This window comes from Trachemys scripta, chromosome 10 (genome assembly GCF_013100865.1).
Source record: "Trachemys scripta elegans isolate TJP31775 chromosome 10, CAS_Tse_1.0, whole genome shotgun sequence".
In the NCBI taxonomy this organism is placed as follows: domain Eukaryota; kingdom Metazoa; phylum Chordata; order Testudines; family Emydidae; genus Trachemys; species Trachemys scripta.
The window spans coordinates 50,277,975-50,298,487 of NC_048307.1; the positions used below are offsets into that span (position 1 = coordinate 50,277,975).

The following is a 20,513-nucleotide window of genomic DNA, read 5'->3' on the forward strand; positions in this document are numbered from 1 at the left end:
TCCCTTTGTGTCCCGGTTTAGAGCCCGTTTTCTACCCCTCACCCCTCCCAAGCAGCCCTTTCACCATCCCCCCTGCATGCAGCTGCCCGGCGGAGACTCCCACGTGGACTCCCTTTAGATCAAGCGCTTCAGCACCTCTGCAAACTCAGGTGGTCCGACTGTTTGCTCCTGGGTCCGGCAGCCCTGGTGGCCCAGATGAAGTTCAGCTCCCCTGGCCTGCAGGCGGCTCGCTGCCTAGACCTTACCTGGGAGGACACTGGTATGTTTGCCAAGCATCCAACTTCTCCACTTCCCAGCACAGGTTAGTGACTCGGAAGTTACACTCACCAGGCTTCAAACAAACCTGCAGCTAGAGAGAGCTGGGACCAGACACAGAGTCACCCCAAAGGGCCCACTTGGCCCCGTGCCTGGCGCAAGCCCTGCGGCAGACACATAATCCTGCCCGGTTCATTGCTGGTAGGCGGGAGGGGAGACTTGTCTGCAACAGAGAGTTTAATGTACGGGGAAACCCCTGCTGGCTGGGGGAGACCTGAGCTTCCTTATTGATGCAACTAACTCAGCGGGGCTCTGACCTCAGCTCGGGGCCCTGCAGCCTCCACCTGTCCCTGGCAGACAGGGCAGGCTCCCTTGGTCAGAGCCGGCACAAAGGCAGGGAATGACCGAGCGCCTCCTGCATGGCCCGACGCCGGGCTGCGGAGATGGCCAGTGCCTATTAGACACACAGCTACGCCCGCGCGCGCGGTGGATGCGCTCAATGCAGCGATTCCAATCAGCTCCGCAACCCGTGCCCCTTAATGCAAAGGGGGCAGCTCCGCCCCACTCCAGCAGCAGTGGAGATGAGGACTGTGTCCCTGGGGAAGGTGTCTGGAGGCGCTGTCCCTGACTCAGGTCAGGCCCCGCCTGCCCCTAGGGGAGATCTGGAGGGCTGAGTGTGCAGGACTGGAGGGAGGGGAGCGGTCTAGGTTAAGTGCACACGATCTGCAAGGATCCAGCAGCTCTCATTCCAAGCCTGCCCGGGCAGTGCGGAGGCGAACCTGGTCCTTATTAACCCAGCCTATCTAGACTCTTATCTCGGAGTTTGCAGCCCCATTTCCTACACCCGGGAGAAAGAGCTTATTAAAGGCAAAGTGCTGCTGTCTCTCGGGAACTAGAAGAAAACCAGACTTCGGGCCCTTTCCACTGTCTCCCCATCACCCCACCCCCGCCTCCCGGCCCCCAGTGACGTGCCTGCAGCCCCAGCTGGCCCGAGGGGCTCCTAGGGGGACACAGAGAGACAAGCCTCTGAGCAAAGCCCAGCTCTGCCCCTCGCTGAAAGCCCACAATCCTGTTGGCCAGCCCTAAATCCATCCGCAACTCCGTCTATGGGGCTCTTCTAGCCCCCTGCATCTGGCATCTGCCTTGTGCCAGACCCTTGCAAGGGGGCAGGTTCCCACTGCCAAAAGGGAGGGGGTGGAGAGCTGGCACCGGAGGGTTAAACAAAGGGTTAAATATTTGTGACTGAGAACTCGAGCCTCCAGCTCATGGCCTGGCCCGGGGGCCTGGTGGAGATTCAGTATCTGCCTCTTATTTCCTGCGATCACTAGTCAGTTTCTCTTTAAAACACACACACAGAGGGCCGGCGGCGGGGTTTGAAATGTCACACCAGCTGACCTGGGCACGGCCTATCCAGGGGCCATTGCAGCAAGCGGGGCCCCTCCCTCCCCAGAGAAACCCTTCGCCTTTGGGTCTGCAAAGAAAATAAACCCAGGACACGCCAGACTGGTTCTCGGAGGGGAACTAGCAGCGCCCGTAACGGAGGGTGGTTGTGGCTCCCTTCAGTGTATCGCTTGCAGGTGATGCCAAACCCAGATAAGGAGCCGCCCAGCCTTCGCCTCTGTCTAGACGGGAGAATTAATAAATGCAACTAGATTGATCACATCACAAATCCACTCTGGGGACAGCCAGGACAAACGAGCCACTCGCGGGGATCCCAAGCTGCTGTCACAGGATTTAGCGCGTTAATTAGCTCGTTGCTACGTGGCCTTTAAAAGGTCGAGCTGGCGGCTTGTGTCTGGGGCTCGGCAATTATTATTTGACTTACTAGATACTAGCGATTCCCTGTGTGGGGGCTGTTCTCTGGGTGATCTCCCCGGCTTCTGCCCCTCGCCTTCCCTAGGTGCAAAGGGTTTTATTTCTACAGCCTCTTAGCCCCCCCCAGCAGAGCAGTTTAGGGTAAGTGCTTTGCACAGCCTGGACAATACTAGGCCTCTTGAGTGGCAAGCCGCGTAACAAAAAAAAAGGATATTCGTGGTTGCTAAATGCTTCGGCTTGGGCATTGCAGCCCGGGAGACAATGAGCTGCAGACGGCTCTGTGCTGAAAAGCCTGTTACACAGACTGCAGCGCTATTAGTAGTCTTGTAAACCGAAACCCAACCTGAGCGCCCTCCTAATTGTTAGTTATGCAGCTACCGAGCAGAACCGAGGTGTGTGTGTCCGCGGCAGGAACAGTCACAGCTGGGCCAGGCTGAGCAGGGCCGGCTTAGGTGGCGCGGGCAGTGAGTGCGAGCTAGGGCCGGTACCGGCCCGGCGCCCTTGGCCCGGCCTGCAGCCTGGGCTGCTGGAGGGCGCTGACAACGCTGCCCACTGCGGCCGACACCCGAGGGAAGTTGTGCCTGCATGAAGGGCTGCAGGACAGGGGCTCTAACTACTTGGGAGGGGCGGAGTGGGTCTTAGCTCTGGGACGGTGGGTGAAATAACTAATACACAGCCAAGCTCAAGTCATTAGCCCTACTAACAGCCAGCTTTGCCCTCTTTTCCACCGGTGTAAATCCGGAATGGCTCTGGATTGACAGTACCTTTACACCGGTGGAAGGAAGCCAACGATCCTAGTGCAGATTCATCCTCATCTCCTTATTGAGCAGCAAATTGTCAATAAATATATTTCACACGCCCACGCTCTAAAGGTGCCTTCACCCCTCCCCCCGCATGAATCAGAGACATCCTCAAATAAAGAGTGGGGGAGAGGACGTAACCTTTGGCCCAATGATATTCTCCTGGTCAGAAGCTGGGGGCCGGGTTACTGCCCAGCCCGTGCTAACAGCGTCCCTGTTCACCCCGAGCAGTTCACTTTCCCTGTGAATTAGGATCCCAGCAGCTAAAGCCGGACAAACCCAGAGCCCACTCCATACACTGCCTCGTGGGGGAGGGCGCAGGCCAGGGCCTAACTGTAAATGCAGTAACAGAATCACAGGTGAGAACAAAACAACTCCAATTCTGGTGCTACATTTAATAGATTTGTAGGGACAACCCCAGTCGCTGGCAATTGAGTGTGATCTGAAATAAGAAGCTGCAAAGAGAAGCAGAATTACAGCCAGCCCTGCCCAGCATTTCTATGCTGCTGCCCTGGAGATGAAATCTCTGTCTCTTACTGCTGAGAAAACAAACGTTTTCACCAGGGATGCACTGGGAAGAAGGGCAGCTTGCATTGGGGTTTTGAAAAATGGTTCACGTTGAAACTGGAAATAATTTTGTTTTCTAATTTAAAAATACCCTGTGATAGCAGACAGGATGCTTTAACAGGTAGTGCCATGATTCAGGAAGGCAAGTCGATTAAATTATACAATCATTATTGGGGGGGGGGCATTCAGCTTTTCCGTTTACTATCAATCAAAATCCACACCAGGGTGTTTTTTAAAATATACATTGATAAGAAAACAGTTATAAATAATGCAGTTCGATGAACGTTGCTAGTTTTATTAGCTCAGTATTACTGGGAGCTCGTTAGCAACACGGATTCCTGCTGCTCCGTGTATTACTTTAAAGCCTCTGATACCATGGCAGAAGAGGTCATTTATCTATCTTGTTTCTAGTTTGACCATTTTGATTCCGGATGGTAATTTCGAGCTGCAGATTTGTTTTCAAGGATGGCCCCTTAGAATTATTTCCGCAGAATTTTGACCTTGGTTTCTCTTTATTCTTCACCTGACAGAGCTGATTAACAATACACACACGATGTAGCACTTTCCAATGGGGTTATTTTTTATTAAAATCAAAATATTAATCCCACTATTAACTGCTGCTCTGACAATAAATAACAATAACTTACTTTTGTTCTTTAAAGGCTCAAACAATCTGTCCTCCGTCCATAAGATAACTTAACATTTTCAATAAAAGTCTCATTTCCATATATATGTTTTCCAGCAATCATGCGGCTTGGGGGGGGTCCTTTCCCCCCACCAAAAACAGGACAAGGTTCTCAAGTCAGGGATAATGCGGAGTATGGAATGATCTCACTCATGTGGTGCTGTGAGAGACACTGGGGTGGAGATGACTACTCAGAAGACAACATCGAGCTGAGATGATTTAACTGACTTCCAACAGTCTTAGGAAGACACAAAAGATCCATTTTTCTTCCAAAAAGGAAAACGAAAGAAAAAAATGTACAAACTACAATTATACAGTACGTGATTTGGGGGCTAATTTTAGTAAATCCAGGTTTCCTCTGGGGAGAAAAAAAAATCCGTAAGGAAAAAATAGGGGGAGGGAAGAGTTCTCTCCAGTCTGGTGAAGGCAGCTAGAATCCTGGTGCTTTTTGGCAGTCAAGACATATTTTTGTTTGTTTTTAAATAATATTTTTATAAAAAGTTTTGTTTGGAGCTCTGGGCCAGCCCGAGGCTGGGCTTGTCTCATGCAGGGAGCAGGAGCATGCGAAAGTCCAAATCTGCTGGGGGGGTGCTGGTCTCACGTCTCCACAGGACTGGGTACCATGCTGTTGGGGGTGTCAGGTAACTGGGAAGACAAGGAGGTCACATCGCTGCCAGAAGAGTTACCCAAGGAGCCAGATTCGGAAAAGGATACCTGGGGGGGAGAGGAAGGCGGGGGAGATGGGTGAGAGCGATGTGGGCAGAATTCAGAGCCCCCAATCCCTGTCTTATCTAGACCGGGGGAAGCTTTTTTTTTTTTTATCGTGTTAACCGTTTTAATTAGACGCTGCTAAAAAAATATTCTAGCACCAAGTTCAAGGCAGGGTTTTAAAACTAGCTAAGATTCACCTGCAGCAGATAAAGCGCTAAAATACAACATGCCCTGTCTCCTCCAGGGTTTGTACACATTTTAGTTCAAACGTGTTTAAATAACACTTGTTCTAAACCTAGCCTCGACCCACCCAAGCAGGGATGCCCATAGCTAAAGAACCCCTCCATCCTGCTCAGAGTAATGCCATAAACGCCTATTGTCAGGGGCTAGCACAAGGGGAGCGACACAACCCGCAGAACCCTTCCTTCTTCTTCTTGCCAACATTCAAACCACAGAGCCCCTCTGCCAGGCAGGGCTTGTGCTGGCAAAACAAATCTCATCCGTAATACAAGGATAGGACATGATTACCTATAATTAAATAAACAAACCAAGCTGATGAGAACCCAGGCGTCCTAGAGAGAAGTTCCCTCCTCCTGGCGGAATCCTATTGGGCACTATGGCAAAAATCTCCCCAGCTCAGCAGTGCTGCACACTCCTAATGCAACCCCCGGGGATTTCTTTGCAATGGGAAGAGGCTCTCCTGCCCATTAAGAAATCTGCTAGACTTTTCGAAGTTAATTTCAGACTAGGCAGTGGTCCAGTGGCAGTTGCGCAGTGCTGGGCTCCATATATCACAGGGTGATGTATGTGCAGCATATTTCATCAATTCGCTCTTCCAATGCTAGTAAATGATCGTTTAATTATTCATACAGCACTCCTGTCTCACTTTCCCATTATATTAACTAAACATAACACAAGATTAATTTTTGATTATCTTCTAAAACATCACAGTGATAGCGGAGGAGTACATTAACGGGGGGCTTCATCCGCTTCTTTTTCTAAGCCCGAGTCTCCTCCACAAACACCCAGCTCAGAGAAAAGTTAGCGCAGGCTGGGCATCGGAACGGGAGTGTTAAAAACCAGAGAGCCCATGGGCCAGCCCCTGGAATCCTGACCCAATTTCCATTGAAGTCAGGGCCAGTTTTGCCCGTCTAGAGAGAATTTCAGCGTCTAACGAGGAATGAGAAACTCCTGAGTCAGAATGTCCGGATCTGGCCCCTTGTAACTGTTTACTAGCACATGGTCAATTATAAACCACTAGCTGATTTGTCTCGGGGAATTTCTCTCGCTTCCTTTTTCCAAGTGCGATGGAACTGGCTGTTTTGTTTTGTTCGTTAATAAGGACACTTCCTATTCCCTTGCCAAAGAGTGCGGGGAACCGTTGAAATGGGAACGCACCAGGAACACGTCCCTATCTCTAATCCCCTTTCTATCATTATTGGTCTCCTGACCGTTTAACATTCCTGTAGCCCTGCTGTGGATCACAGCTCCTGCCCCAGGGAGCGTACGGTCTAAGTGCCCTTAATACAGCCTGTATTCAGGGGCTGCACTGGGCTGAGCTCCCATGGGAACAGCCCTTTTCTCTAATTCACATCGAAATGTACCAAGGGAAATGGAAGTGAGGGTTGCTAGAGCTCCTGAACCATTCCTCCTCCGGGCACAGGGTGACTGTCAACCCCCCAAAAATCTAGGCACAGGGATCCCCGGCTGCAGTTCGGCTCCTAACTTTTAGTGATGTCAATGGGAGTTGGAAACCTTCGCGGACGTGACGCTCCGCGGATGACTTTACTCCCAGGCGCAGGACGGAGTGCGGTGATCACGGTCGGGGAGTAATAAATAAAGAGCAGTTGGAGGGACCCGCTCCCGCAGCCAAGCCGAGCGGCCTCTTCTTACCAGCTGCTGGAAGGCAGGTTGGTCCAGGTCGCTCTGCAATGCGAATTCACTGAGCGCTTTCCACGGGGGCTGGTAGGTCTGGACCTCCACGGCGTTGCCTTGCACGGCGCTCTCATGGCGGATGGGGCTCCCGGCCACCAGGGGGGTCCCGGTCAGGCCCTGCAGACTCTAGAGGGGGAGACAAGCAGCAAAGTCTCAGGCCGGGCAGGCTCTGCGGTATCGGGCGCGGCCCGGGGCATTGCAGGGGCCGCAGGAGTTAGAGCCAGGGCGCGGGTTCTCCCAACGCAAAAGCTGTCCTGATTCTCTAAAACCGCGGCTGGCCTCCCTCTGGAGCCCGCCCCAGCGCTGCGCTTCCCGGCTCCCTGGGCCGCGTGGAAGCGCCAGGTGCGGGGACCTGTTCTCCCTCCCGCCTAGAACCCTGCAACCTCCTCCGTTCCACCAGCTGCTCGGGTCAGGCGCTCCGAGGGGAGCAGGGCCCGGGCCTTTCGTTCTACCTGATCCCAACAAGAACGGAGTTACAGAGTCACTCCCCCGGGCTCTCCTGCAGTCTCACCGACCCAAAGTGACATCTCAGCCCGGGATTTCACTTGTACAAATTATTATTAGCTTGACATGATTTGGCTGTAACCGAGCACCCAAGAGGAAAAGGGTCAAACCAATATTTAGGGCTCTCCCAAGAAGTTAAAAAATAACCCCGGGAAGGTGTTTGTTTCAGCACCGAAGAGCACTTTCCCTTTGGGTTGAGCGTTATTTTTTTATCGTTTTGAACAATGTCCCGAGTGCAAGAATGAAGTAGCTGTCATGACAAACCAGCTTTAACTTAAACCCAAAATATCTTAATGGGTCACGGCCATGGTTCATAATAACAATTCATGCATTTTAAAAACTAAATCGCTTTCTTTATGTAGCCAACAAACCCGTAGATTATTAAAGCGGAACGATTTTTTGTTAAATCTAGATCGCTGGTCCCTGTTCCTGCTGTTTGTTTACTCTGTACATGTCTCTCAGACTAGTCCGTTTCACTTTTGGTTTCTGGTCAATTTGGAACCAGTTTCACTTCTGGGGGTTGCAGATGCTGCCGCGGGATATTCATTTATTTAACACATCTTTACTATTGGATTTTTGTTTTAAATTCACACAAACATTTATGTGGATCTTAGGAATTGTGTAAATAGAGATAGAATTGGTCCCTGGGAGCTGATTTATCCCATAAAAGGGAGCGTGGAGCAGAGGGGATGTCTTGTACAAATACCCCAGGGTTGTGCTGTCCCGCACCCACACAGACATTTTCTCCACCAGATATTTCCATGTGAGTAATATTGGGGGGAAATCAAGGGCCAAGGCCAGGAGTCCTCGGGAACTACAGTGAGAACCGTTCCCTCCTGCAAAATGGCCCCTGCCTGTGGGTGGAAAAAGATGCCCTGCTCTTACTGTCTTGTCGCTGTGCTGCTGCTGCTGCAGCTGCTTCATCAGGATGGATTTTTTCTTGTCCTTGCAGCGCTTGTTCTGGAACCAGACCCGGATCACTCTGGGGCTCAGGCCGGTCATTTCCACCAGCTGCTCCTTCATCAGCGCGTCCGGCCGCGGGTTGGCCGCGTAGCAGGTCCGCAGCGTGTGCAGCTGCTTCTCGTTCAGCACCGTCCGGACGCGGGTGGTCTTCTCCGTCTGCTTGTGCACGTGGGGCCGGAGAGAGGGCTGGCGGCCGGGCACGGAGTCTGCAGCGGGGCAAGGGGGAAGCGACCAACTCCAGTTAGCGCTGGGGTTTGAGCCACTTCCCGGGGCGCCCCCAGCCCCAGCCAGTCCGCGAGGGAAGCGTGGGGGCAGTGATCTCTGGCCCGGCCTGTGTTCAACCCTCCCCTGCTGCAGTGAAGCGCCCCCCCCCCCAGGATAAACTCTGTGGGTCCCGGGGAGGGGGTCCCTGCTAGGGGCTTCCCTGAAGCGAGGGGTTGCAGATAAGCCCCTGCACTAAATGTAGCCTGGGAGATTAGCTTGCAAGGCCCAGCGCCCCTGAGCCAGTGCGGCCTGCGTCTCCTCTGAGATAAAAGGCCACTCTCACCCGCACCCCAAAGCTGGAGCTGCCCCCCCCCTCCCAGCACAGGCAGGCAGGGAGTTGTACCAGCCACTCTGCGGCTGGGGAAGCGGTTCCTGCTTCCCCAGCCGGGTAGGTAACAGGGAGAATCGGAATCACACACACTGCAAGGCGGGGATCCCAGGGCTCAGCTCAACACCCAAGGGAGGGGGGGTCTCGGTACTTTACAGCCCCCCAGGCACTGGGGGAAGGTGCTTCCGCCACCCCCAGAAACAAACAGGCTGTGGCCGCTGAGGTTCTTGAAAACAGGGCGAACAATACAAGTCAGGCAGGAGGAAAATCGCCCTGAGACTCACTCAACCGGGGCCCCGAGTCACAGCTGCCCTGCACACAGAGGCTAGGCCCAGCCCAGGCACCGCGCCGCTTCCCGACTGGCAAATCGGGGAAGAAAGTGGCTCTTTAGAGCAGGACATTTCATGGGGAAAGCCCGGGTGGGGGTTACAGGCTCGATAAATAAACCCCCGCCCCCATATTAATTATTCCAAAACGGGCATTTTGCCCCTGAGATGTGACCATTAGATTTCATATCAAGTGCAAATTACCCAGGGTCTAATAAGGGCCGGCTCCGCTCACCCAGCCACCCAAAGCGGCCTGTTGCAGAGCGCAGGGCCCGGAGAACAGAGTTAAAAACCGTTCAATCAAACAGCCCACCGGAGGCTGGGGGGAACTGCCCTGACCGGTGCACCGGAGCAGAGCGCAGTGGGGGAGGAGGAGAAGGAGTCGGATAATCAGGAAAAGAGCGTGCTGAAGTGCTAACTAGCTAGCAATTGTGACCCTGTCCATTAATCTCCGCGCTTCTTCCATGCCCTGGGAATTGTAGGATCTGCACAGCTTTCCGCCGGCGGGGAGTACTCGGGAGTAAAAACCCTTGTCGGTATTTCTACTCGAAAACAGTGCAACTAGGAGCACTTCTCACGCGGCGAACTGGAAGGAGTCAATATAAGAGCTTCCTTAATAATCAATAACACGGGCGGTATAACATCACCCCCAAAAGGGGAAACGCCGGCTTGCCGCGATCTTTAACTAGTTAACTATAATGAGTCAATAATTATCATTCAGAAACAGCGTGAGCAGAGTATCCAAAAAAGGACCAGGCTAGAATCTTTATGGAGACACAGCGGCATTACCGCCCTATAATCTCGATATGCTCAGATCCTAATCAGCCAGCACAAATAGACCTAAAAATAGACAATCGAAACCAGGTCTTCCACCCTTTCTCCATCGGATCTCGGCTTCCTGCAGACAGGCTTTGTTTTGTTTTTACCGTTCATTCCTCTCTGATCAGAGGAATAATCTCGCTTCTGTTCCCTTCATACTCAGTGTTGGTGTTAGCAGGGGTGGTTTGTTTTTGTTTTTGTTTTTTTTTTACTTTTGCAGCTCGATATTTTTAAAATCCACACGATTATGTTTCCGATTAGTGAAAGCTCACCCTTCTTGAAACAAACCAGCCGAACTAATCCATGGCCTAGGCCAGCGGGCGCAGGGTTATTATTCCCGCAGGAAAGGAGGGCAGCCTATGAAAAGCACAGATTGTGCACGAAAATATACCCCCATCCTAGCTGCTTTTCTTCCCCCAAATGATAGAAAGATGCCCCGGAGTGTGCAGTGACCGGGTGGCGGTCATTGGGGAAGCAGCCCTGGCTCTCTCTGGATACTCACACGCCACCTTTCGAGCTCTAGTCCCGTTCACACTGAACGCGCCAGGACCACTGCCGGGGCTGTCCCGCGGTTAGCGAGAGCTTCGCAGCCTGTTGCCGGGGCAGTTCAGGGTGCCTTGGCTGAATCCCCGTTTATTCCAAAACTTCCTAAGCGCAGCCGTTGTTTGGACGTGTCTTCCCGCTCCTGTGTGCTCGCATACACATGATGGGACTGGCTCTGGAGCTGGAGTTTAGGGCCAAACGCTGCAGATCCATCGGTCGAGCTAGTCTCCTGGGCCAGAGCCCATCACCCTAGTATCTGAGCACAACTGCCTTGGGGTTGGGAGCCAGCAGGGTTTGGCCCTTAGAGGATGAAGGCCGGTTAAATGGCTCTGGACCTCACCCCAAGGGGACAGCCATCTCTCTAGTCTCCTGTCCTGGCTGTGGTTGAAATTCCCTCCCGTGCCTCTTGGCATCATTGCAGTGTCTAGAGCAGGGTATGTAGGCGCTCCCCGGCTCTGCCATGTTCATCTAGCTTTTCCCACTAATCCGCTGCTGCTCCCTTGGGCAACCAGGGCTGTCACAGTCCCTCTCCCCTGCCCGACTGGCTGGCCTCATTGAGTCCTACCTCCATCCCTCCCCAGTGCGCTGGTTTTGTTTTTGTTTTAGCTGCAGCTACTTGTAGCTCGATATTCAGCCGCCTGGCCTGTATAATGGTCGCTCAGCCCTGTAGCTACTTCGATTCCCTCCTCAGCCGCCTCCAGACACCCCCGCTCTGCCCTCGCCCAGTCTGCCTCTCCCTCTCCTCTTCTGGGTGTGTACAGAACCTCACATTTCCCTGGCAAGTGGCCTGTAACGTCCAGTCCCTCCCACTCCCCAGACGCAGAAGAAAGAGGCCTACATGGAGGAGATGGAAGGGGGGGGGGAGGTTCCCAGTGTGAGGCCAGGTGGGAAACACTTCAAGACTGCGGAGTCTCTGGCCAAATCTCCTAGGCCTCCATAACTCAGCACAGCGTGGTGGTGATAACAGATGTATTTTCTGTAGCCATATAAGAGGGACAACTAAAGATATAAATGTCCCTGCAGCGTTAATAGGCAGAGGCAGATTAGATAGAAAATTATTCATACATGTATCAATCTATCCATATCACAGACACACAGCTATAGCAGTTTGTACAGTGCATGGCATTTTACCCCAGGGATAACAATACACGAGGTGTATGTGTCCATGCCCTGTATTTACTAAGCTAGCTAGCTGATGATCTCACACCCCCAGGTGGGCCCCAGCGCCTGGCAGATCTGTTGCTCCTTTACCTGATAGATGCAGGCCTCTGGTGCTCTGTAAATGGCCGGGGCTCCTGGGACTATCCGCCGAGCTCCTATCCAGCAGAAGGCTGTGGTCGGCCCGACAGAGCAGCTCATGGTCCCGTAGAGAGAACTCATCCCCGGGCAGGAGCTGGCGGCTGCAGACAGAGCAGCGGAAACATTCGATGTGATACACGTTCTCCCGGGCTCTCATCACCAGATCACTGCTGCTGAATCCCACCTTGCACTTTGCACACTTTATGCCGAATAACCTGCCGGGAGAGAAAGGGCCATGAAGCTACTACACACTCACCCCACTGATCCCAGCTCACCCTCCCCAGTAACTAATCACCCCGGCTGCGAAATCCAGAGGGTCCCCTCTGCTCTCTTCCTAACAAATCTGACCCACTCATTCAATTCGATAAGGGGGCTCGGGGTCAATAGGAAAATTTCCCCTTACCCACATTTTTCTGTAACAGGCATTAGGGAATATGCAGCTCAATACTGCCTCTTGCTCGCCGATATGCTGGTTATTATTAATATTCTTGTTTGGTTGTATCAATTGTTAATAACTTCCTGTCTCCAAAGCCGAATAAACAGGAACATAATTTGTCCTGATCACAAAAGTATTGGCTCCCTCCTTTAGCAAGCAGGAGGAGGGGCGATTTCATAGATGGGGAGCTCTTGAAATTAGCTCTTAAGAAATGGGTCGGAGGAAAGTTTTTTTTTTAAATGGATAAAGAGCTTTTTGAATCACCTGATATAATCCCTTTTACAGTATGTCTTGCCATCTCTCACAAAACAAGTGCAGGTTTCATCCAAGTACTGGCTGCATTCAGCGCATTTGAGACATGCTGCATGCCACTCGAGGTCCGGGGAGACCTTCAGGATGTACTGGTCATGGATCTGACTCCCACAGCCCACACACATGGCAATTCCGGGCTTTTCTACCAGTGGAAATGAGCAGAGGAAATTTAGAACGTACAACTGTAGGCATATCAGTTCTAATCAGAACTGCCTCAAAGGACTGCAATCACAGAGACATTCGTAATTAGGAGACATTCTCTAGTAATGTTCAGGCAATGGAAAGAAAGAAAGAAAGAAAGAAAGAAAGAAAGAAAGAAAGAAAGAAAGAAAGAAAGAAAAGGTGAAATCGATAAACTGCAGCAATCAGCTATTCTCCACATATTGTTACTTTTACAGTCACCTGAACTGCAAGGAAATTTTACAGAAGCAATTGGTAGGTGTAAATCCTAGGATAAAGGATGGAAAAGATAGAACTGGAAGATATTTAAACACAATGGAAAATCAGACGAACTTTATCTGCCGGTTATTTCATCTGCATTTATTATTCGTCTTATTTAAAAAACAACAACTATGCTCTTCTTTTCCTCTTTGCATTTTTCTTATTGTATATATTAATAATTAATGACGAATGCCTGAGCTATTAGAATAAAAGGCATCCAAAGAGCAAAACCCAACAAAACATTTATTTAGTCTTTGAAAAGAAAAAAAGAAACAACGAATTCTGCAGCCCGAGATCGTGACACAGCAAGATAAAATAGCTTTTAATTTTAAAAATAACAAAAAGCAATAAATTGTGCAAGAGCAAAAATAATCCTAGTTTAAAAAATGCACGATTTTATAATGTTCTCTAAAAGTATCTCTGTAAATAAACCACTTGTAGAATCAACTTAAACGTTTCAAGTAAAATATTTACAAGTATCATTCAGACCAAAGATCAACTTACTCTTGGAATGATCCCCCATAGCACCCAGAAAAGGATAATGAAAAATAATATCCACCATGCAGAAAGAGATGTGTGCAAAGTGTTATGATGCAGAAAGAGCAGGCTGCCTGCCCAGTGCCTGCTGTTTGCTAACTAACTACTCCAGGCTGGAGGAGTTAGAAAGTGGAGCCTGCCCTGTCCCATACGCAGCATGACGTCAGCACGCATCAGCCCAAGGCCCAGCACTGAGAAGGGGGGGGAGCAGTGACTTCACCAGGCCGCCAGAGCAGCCCCCAGAGGCGATTGGAAGCGATGGAGAGGGAGCGAATTGATTGGCCAGGAGTGAACAATGGAACGCGGAACGCCGTGCAACACACAAAGATTCTTTCTCGCTCAGGTCCCCCCACGCTTCAAGAAGCAGCAGTTCCCTCACTGTTTACCTGGTCTGAGATTCCCTTCTAGCCCAGCAGCAACCACTCCTCCGATCTGCTTCAGAGCTTTCCATTCAAGAGGTGATTATTACACTTGTGTGAGAGCTGAAATCCAGAAATGCCCCCAGCCCTCACTCCTTTTGGAAGGAGACTTTCTCCTTTCCGAATTAATTACTAAAAATCTCCCTCTTGTAATGAATTATGTTTCGCCTTGTGTTTAAATCAAACCAGCTCGCTCAAGTATTTTAAAATCTAATTCAAACAGTTCTATCTTAACATCCCAAGAATGACTTTGGGTTTATTTCATAACGCATTACTATACTATGTTATTCTGTATTTGTTATTATGCTTTATGTACTATTTAAACCTATTTTATGTTGAGGTGCAAGACGAGTGCCCATAAAAGGTGCTTCTGCATGTGACATTTACATGTGAACCTTATTAATTTATTTGTTGGAGGGAAAAGAAAGGCAGAAAAATTAGCTGGGATCTTGCTCTTGAAACTGACAGGAGCTTAATAGATATTTTAAACAGAATTATATATTGCACCTCTAATTTCATCCCATCCTGCACAACAAATTATTTTAAATTTAGTTTATTTCTCAAATCCAAGGTCATCATAAGAAACTAACGAACATAGCAGCTGGTATTACTGTTGCTATACTACCGATCCGGTATTCTTTCCCTTTTATTAACACCAATTTGTAATTAAAAATACATTTCTGATAGGAAGACCCTCTAATTTTTCATTCTGTTTTTAAAATTTTGTTGTTTAACTGTATTAGTTGTAGAAATACCGATGGAGACAGTGATATGAGCCACTCTTTTAGCACATATCATTTTGGGCAGATTGTTTAATTGAAAAGCCTATTGAACTAATTTTTTCTTGAGGACATTTTTACGGTCTATATTGCAGCTTTCAGTCATGGTGTCTCTTGAGCAATTCATGAAGGCAAACTATCACCAGAATTTATCAGCCCTTTCGGTGACTAGCTGCAAACGTGTGGCTCTCTTTTGATCTTTTAAAATCCTCTCCCCAGAGGAAAGGGGGTGGGGGAAATGTGCCCTTATAATGTGCTGAAAAGCTGCTTAAATAATCACAGGGCTGAACAGTCACAGTTCACAACCCCACAATTTCTACACGGACCCTTTTTTTTTATTTTAACCTGCAACTTGGAAAATTCTTTGCATAAAAAAGGGAAACAAATATTAAAAGGGGATTCTTAAAAAATCTTTTTTACTCTGATGAATTTCCATTTGCAACATCCCTCTATAATAAGATGCCCTGTTTGCAGTTCAAAGAAGTATCCAATTGTTTATTTTGGGGGTAGAGGTGACCACTCCACAGAAACCTGTTACCGCGATCTTGGAGTTAATGTGACTTGTCAGTCAGTTGACGTTTCACTGCATTTCTGTTTTCTTTTCACGTTTAAACTCCCTTTACACGGTCTCCACTGTCTGGTTTCCAAAGCCGGGTTCTGCATTTCACTCGGATAGAAGGACCTCTACTGGGAGAATGGCTAATCGGTTAAAACTTGTCGCCAGACTTAATAAACCTCTAATCTTCAAGAAGGCGCATTGATGTAACATGAAATAATATTAATAATTCAGGACTGGAGCTCACAGGGCGAGGGTGTATTGCTTTAAGTGATCTGCTAGCAGGGACATTCCATTGTTAATGTCCTTTTTAACTCGCTCCTGCCCGAACACTATCATCCCCAATATTAATGGGCCGGGCTTGCAAGGCTGCGGCACCCTTAAGGAATACCCTGGCTAGTTAGCTGGCAGGTTTGGCAAGGTGCATGTTTCCCCTCCTGTACAGAACCGCTAGCGAGATCTGCAGTTTGGGAAAGGGAGATGGAGGAGAAGGAAGGGGGTTTGCCAAAACAAAGATGACAGGTACTCAGTGTTCTTCTTTCTGTCGCACATCTGAACAAGCCGCGCTGGTGCCTTGATACAATGTTTGTTCCTGCTCAGGAGCGGTGTCTGGCTTTGTGACGCTAGGTTGATGCCAACTGGCAAACCCAACGCTCGGTCTCCACGAGCAGAAGATAGACCATCCAGCTCCACCAAAGCTAAAGACGCTTTCAGCAGAGCCGCGTCCATCCCGAGGCAGCTGTGCTGCACACACCCTCGGTGCAACCGAGTGCTAATGTGTATCGAAATGTGGCCACTTAAGTTGCCACAGAGATGATGAGTGAAAGTGTACCCGGCCCGTAAGGCAAAGGAGAGGGACTTGGGCAGGCTGGGTCGGACACGTTTGAAATGTAAAGGTCCCTCAAGGTTTCAGCTCCTGTAAACACTTTGGAAGCTTGTTGCCCACGGCCCTCCTTTGGAGGAGCTCACTGACAAGAGAGATTGCCCTGCCATGAGCCGGGCAAACAGGCAGTGCCTCCCTACTGCAGGCGCGTTTGTTGTCTTCTTGCTGCGATCGCTCCTGAATACAGGCTCACAGTTTAATTCTGTATTTGTCAGGCGTCGGGATGCCCAATTTGGTCCGCGCTGAACCATTCATCTCTCCCTTAAACCATCATGCAGATTTTTTTCCTCTTCAAATCACACATCACCCCCAGTTCCTGCCTTGTGAGATCTCCACAGAGGGGCAGTTTCTGGGTGAAGTTAGCCCTTCCCCTGCCACATTTCCTCTGAAATTAATATTTTAAAAAATCCGCTACGGTTAAAATCAGGAATTATCCAAAAGAAACCTGGTCCGAGGGAGATGTGATGTAAAAACATCTCTTCACTCACACCTGGGCAAAAGTAACGGCACTCAAAACCAAACAAGGGCAGGACCAGGCTTCAGTAGTGAAAGGTGCCAGTCACCAGGACGTTTGGGGTCTAAACAGTTCAGGGGTGGGGTGAGGGAGTTGCAGGGCTTGTCAGTCGCATCAGCATGTCGTTTCCCCCTTAGCTTGAAACGAACTACATAACAATGCTGGCCAAAGGCTTGGTGCTGATTTTAGCTCAAGCGGCAGCCCACCGAACCACAGGTAAGAACGTCATGCGCTGGATTTTAATCTTCCTGCACACACGCAACACACCCCGAGTCGGTGACAAAGCCGAGGTATCTGCTAGAGTCTGAAGATCAGCCAATAGGGAAATCACCCGTCCAGTGTAGAGAGGTACCAAATCTTAGTGACAAAGCTTTGAGTTTGAGATGAACAGAGTTTCCCCTTAAGATACAAGACCCCACGTACTCACACAACAGCGGTGAGTAAATAACGATACTAATAATTTATGGTCAATAATCAATTGTAAAGATAACATGCACACGATCGGCGTTTAAAACACCAATACAGCAATCCCAACATAAATGCGAATTAATAACTAGCGATCGAATATTGCAAAGTCTAACTCATGGGGCAATTCTTACTCAAGGGTTAGTCCCACTTGCCTCAGTGGCCCCCAGGCTTAGTTCATATAGGTGCGTTGTACATTCCCAGCGCACAGTAACTTAATTACCGCCCCCGGCAGTCAGGAAAGCTACTTTGCAGCTGAGGAGGGTAAGTGACTTGAGCCCAGCCCCTCTGACAGCCAGAATTCAGGACTCCTGGCTCCCAGGCGACTGCTCCATGAACTACTGACAGTGCTCCCTGTCTGTAAAACTCTGGGTGCCACATCCTCTTTTTCAGGGGAGTAAAACCATCACAAAGGGGTGTTGTCAGGTGCAAACAGGAACGTAAGAGCTCCCCTGACATTTCTGACTGAAAGAACACTGTGGGGGTTCGGATTTCCCAACACCCATTGCTAATCCTTTCGGCTTTTTGGGATGCAGACCTTTATCTGTACTGTGTTCCCGGAAAGGGAGGGAGGACGATCTACAGAGTAGACTCGAAAGCGAACAGATCAACACTCTGCCCACCCCACACCTTCCCAGCTGGGCTCCCTTCTCAAAGGGGTAGGGGGAAAACATAAGGCAAGTGATGGATTTTTGCACAGTTCACGGTGATAAGCAGGCTGCTTCCTGAAGGAAACTCTGACCGTTTCATCTGGTCACTTCAAGGAGAGAATGATTCGTTTTAACTGTTTGTCTTCTCCTAGTTGCAAATATTTCCAGTCAAAGGCCAGCTCGAAATCAGATCCGAACAAAGAGCCGGCCTGGAGTGTGTAACGAATTGTTACAAACCGGGAAATTCTATGGAAAGTATTTGAAAATCAATCACAAGGGACAGTCTGTTGTCTTGTTTCTTGTCCTTTCTCCATGAATGAGGTGGTTGTTTCTTTGGGACATATTATTTATTCCAAAGGGGAATCGGAAGATCAACTATCAGAAGTAATTGAGCAATGCTTTACAGAGGGCATGATAGAGAGATCTTTACTAAAACCACAAACCGGCTAGGGAGGAGAGAATTACCAAGTGCCATTTTGCCTGATGTATTTGTCCCACCAGGGGATCGGGATATGGACACAGAGCTGGTATGTAGATGTCACTGCACTGTCAGCATCCGATGTAAATCACACAACAGAACACCGGATTGGAAAGGGTTGACATTCAAAAAGTTGATTCTCTAGTTTCACCACGTCCTCAATGCAGCCCTGTAGTGAAATTGCCACGTCACAATCATCTCCTCTGTGCTATGAATATGACTAACTCATTCATGCACCCCAACCCAGCTCACTCAGAGAAGGGATCAGTGCGGTGTGTCACCCCCCCTCCCGCCACAAAGGCATTAAATCGTCCAAGCGAAGATCTACTTTGCCCCCCTCACGCTGGGCCCGAGTTTGTGGCACAAACAGACACACTGAAGTCAATGGGGGTTTATTATTCCGAAAATAGGACTTATTAGCCCTTGAGTAGTTCTGAACCGCTAATGGACCCAAATGGAGCTGATGCCCAGGGGGCGATATGTCCATGTTTCACTCCCTGACTTGTTCTCCCTGAGAAGGCTAAATAATCACAGAGATAAATAAATACATGGATACAAAACGCAGTGATTCTACGCTGATTCGGGCTTATTGTCTCTGCCTGTTTCCCGTAGGTTCGTAGACACTGATAGAAGAGGCAGGATAAATCGCCGTATTGGCTAGAAACTGACACGCTCTGGCTGATATCAAGCAAGAGCCTTGGCGCTCTGGTGGCTGAGGAATGCGCTAAGCGGGGAGGCACCAGCCGGGTTTTAGCCAGCGCCACGAGTCCCAGCCTAACGCCCTGCGTAGCACAAGGGGGAGATTCATTTCCGTGCTGTCCATCACGGTAATGACCTGACCACACACAGGTGCCGGGCAGGTCCTGGCTGGTAGCTGATTTGGGCCTCTGTTGCTGTGGCTTTGGAGGAGTTGCTCTGCTGGAGAGAGAAGAAGGACTTCTTAGTAGGGTAGCCTGAAGTGAGCTCCTCTGGGTGAGTGGCCACAACACCCCTGGCTTCACCCGCTCCAGGTTGCTGGGCAGCGTCTTTGCGCGCATACACGTGTGTAGGCTAATCTCCCATCGGTTTTATTTAAACTGGGCCCGCTGGTGGGTTCCCGGGGGACTATAGCTGTCAGGTTCCCTGAGCCAGAGGCCAGCCCGCTGTGTGTCGGCGGGGAGGCGATTTGCAATAGACGCGATTCCAGCTTGAATCAGAAGGAGCAGGGAGTAAGGGAAGCGAGTTACGCACAAAAACAAAAAACAACAACAAAAAACAAACAAACAAAAAACCATTCAGACAGCAACTGCCACAGGTGGGGAAGCAAAACCAGCCTGGATTTCTAATGATAGAACGTCACGAGAAGTGAAGTTTATCTTACTGAATGCTGGTATGTTTCAGTTTATCTGTGGGCAGGAACTCTCTTTGTTTCATTTGTTTGTACAGCGGATCCTAATCCCTGATTTGGGGCTCCGAGGAAAACTTCTCCTATTAATAAACAGTTAAGAGGGCACACTCTAGAGTAGATCTTTATAACAGATCAGTCTCCCCAAATGAGCCTCTCACAACTTAATTCTAGGATGCTGGGTCCTGACCAAGCTAAGCCCTTTTCTTTCCGAGTAGACCACGGATGACTGAAAACATAAGAAAACTTTAGCTTGATGAATATTGAAAAAAGCATGAAAGGTTGGCAGCACTTGGATCTGAAATATTTGTTCCATGAGGGTTATTTTGGAAAGGTTCCCTCTGTCTATACATGAAAGAAAGTTTTACAACTAGTACCCAGGGAATGTCTTGAAAAGACTGTTTTTTTTTTCAGTATAAGGTGGGCCATGTTATATCTGACAACATCTTGCAGAAAATTCCTAATTACACAGAGAACAAGGAAGAAGTTTCTTCTTCAAGATAAATTGAGGCAGAAACAGGAAACTTTTTTTTCCAAAGAGAGAGTTATATTTCAGCTGCAATAAAGATTTAGTGGATGCTTTCTATGACATTTAGCAGCATGCAGAGTGGAGTTATCTGTTATTTGATGGTTGGTGGCAGGACCTTTATTATTGTTAGCAACCTGCGCTTTCCGTTATCTAAAAGCCCTTAGGAGATTTCAGAGACAAAGTAGATAACAAATGCAATTAAAAAAAATATTGACAGTGCTAATATTCTAGCACTTCAAATGAAAATATGGAAAATTGCCATAGAGAAGTCATTCCCAGTTTTTGTGCACAGTATTTACCACTGTTCATATTTAGA

At 49.2% G+C, this 20,513-nt stretch overlaps 1 protein-coding gene across 1 annotated transcript; it reads right to left on the reverse strand.

Moving 5' to 3' along the window:
- Positions 1-4,012: 4,012 nt before the first annotated feature.
- ISL2 (ISL LIM homeobox 2) lies at positions 4,013-13,738 on the reverse strand. The gene is made up of 6 exons (XM_034785003.1): positions 13,508-13,738; positions 12,515-12,704; positions 11,767-12,029; positions 8,158-8,441; positions 6,727-6,894; positions 4,013-4,836 (listed from the first exon to the last, which is right to left on the reverse strand). The coding sequence occupies exons 1-6, from the start codon at positions 13,563-13,565 to the stop codon at positions 4,720-4,722; spliced, it is 1,080 nt and encodes a 359-aa protein (XP_034640894.1). The 5' UTR covers positions 13,566-13,738; the 3' UTR covers positions 4,013-4,719.
- Between the last annotated feature and the right edge of the window lie 6,775 nt (positions 13,739-20,513).

Bases quoted from the DNA above. Each gene is read 5' to 3' on its own strand.
- ISL2 (XM_034785003.1), bottom strand. From the start codon at position 13,565: ATGGTGGATATTATTTTTCATTATCCTTTTCTGGGTGCTATGGGGGAT. The intron at 8,442-11,766 runs GTAAAGGAGCAA...GCCCCGCTGCAG, and splicing joins CAGAGGCCTGCATCTATCAG to ACTCCGTGCCCGGCCGCCAG. The intron at 6,895-8,157 runs GTAAGAGCAGGG...CTCCCCCTCTAG, and splicing joins AGCAGCACAGCGACAAGACA to AGTCTGCAGGGCCTGACCGG.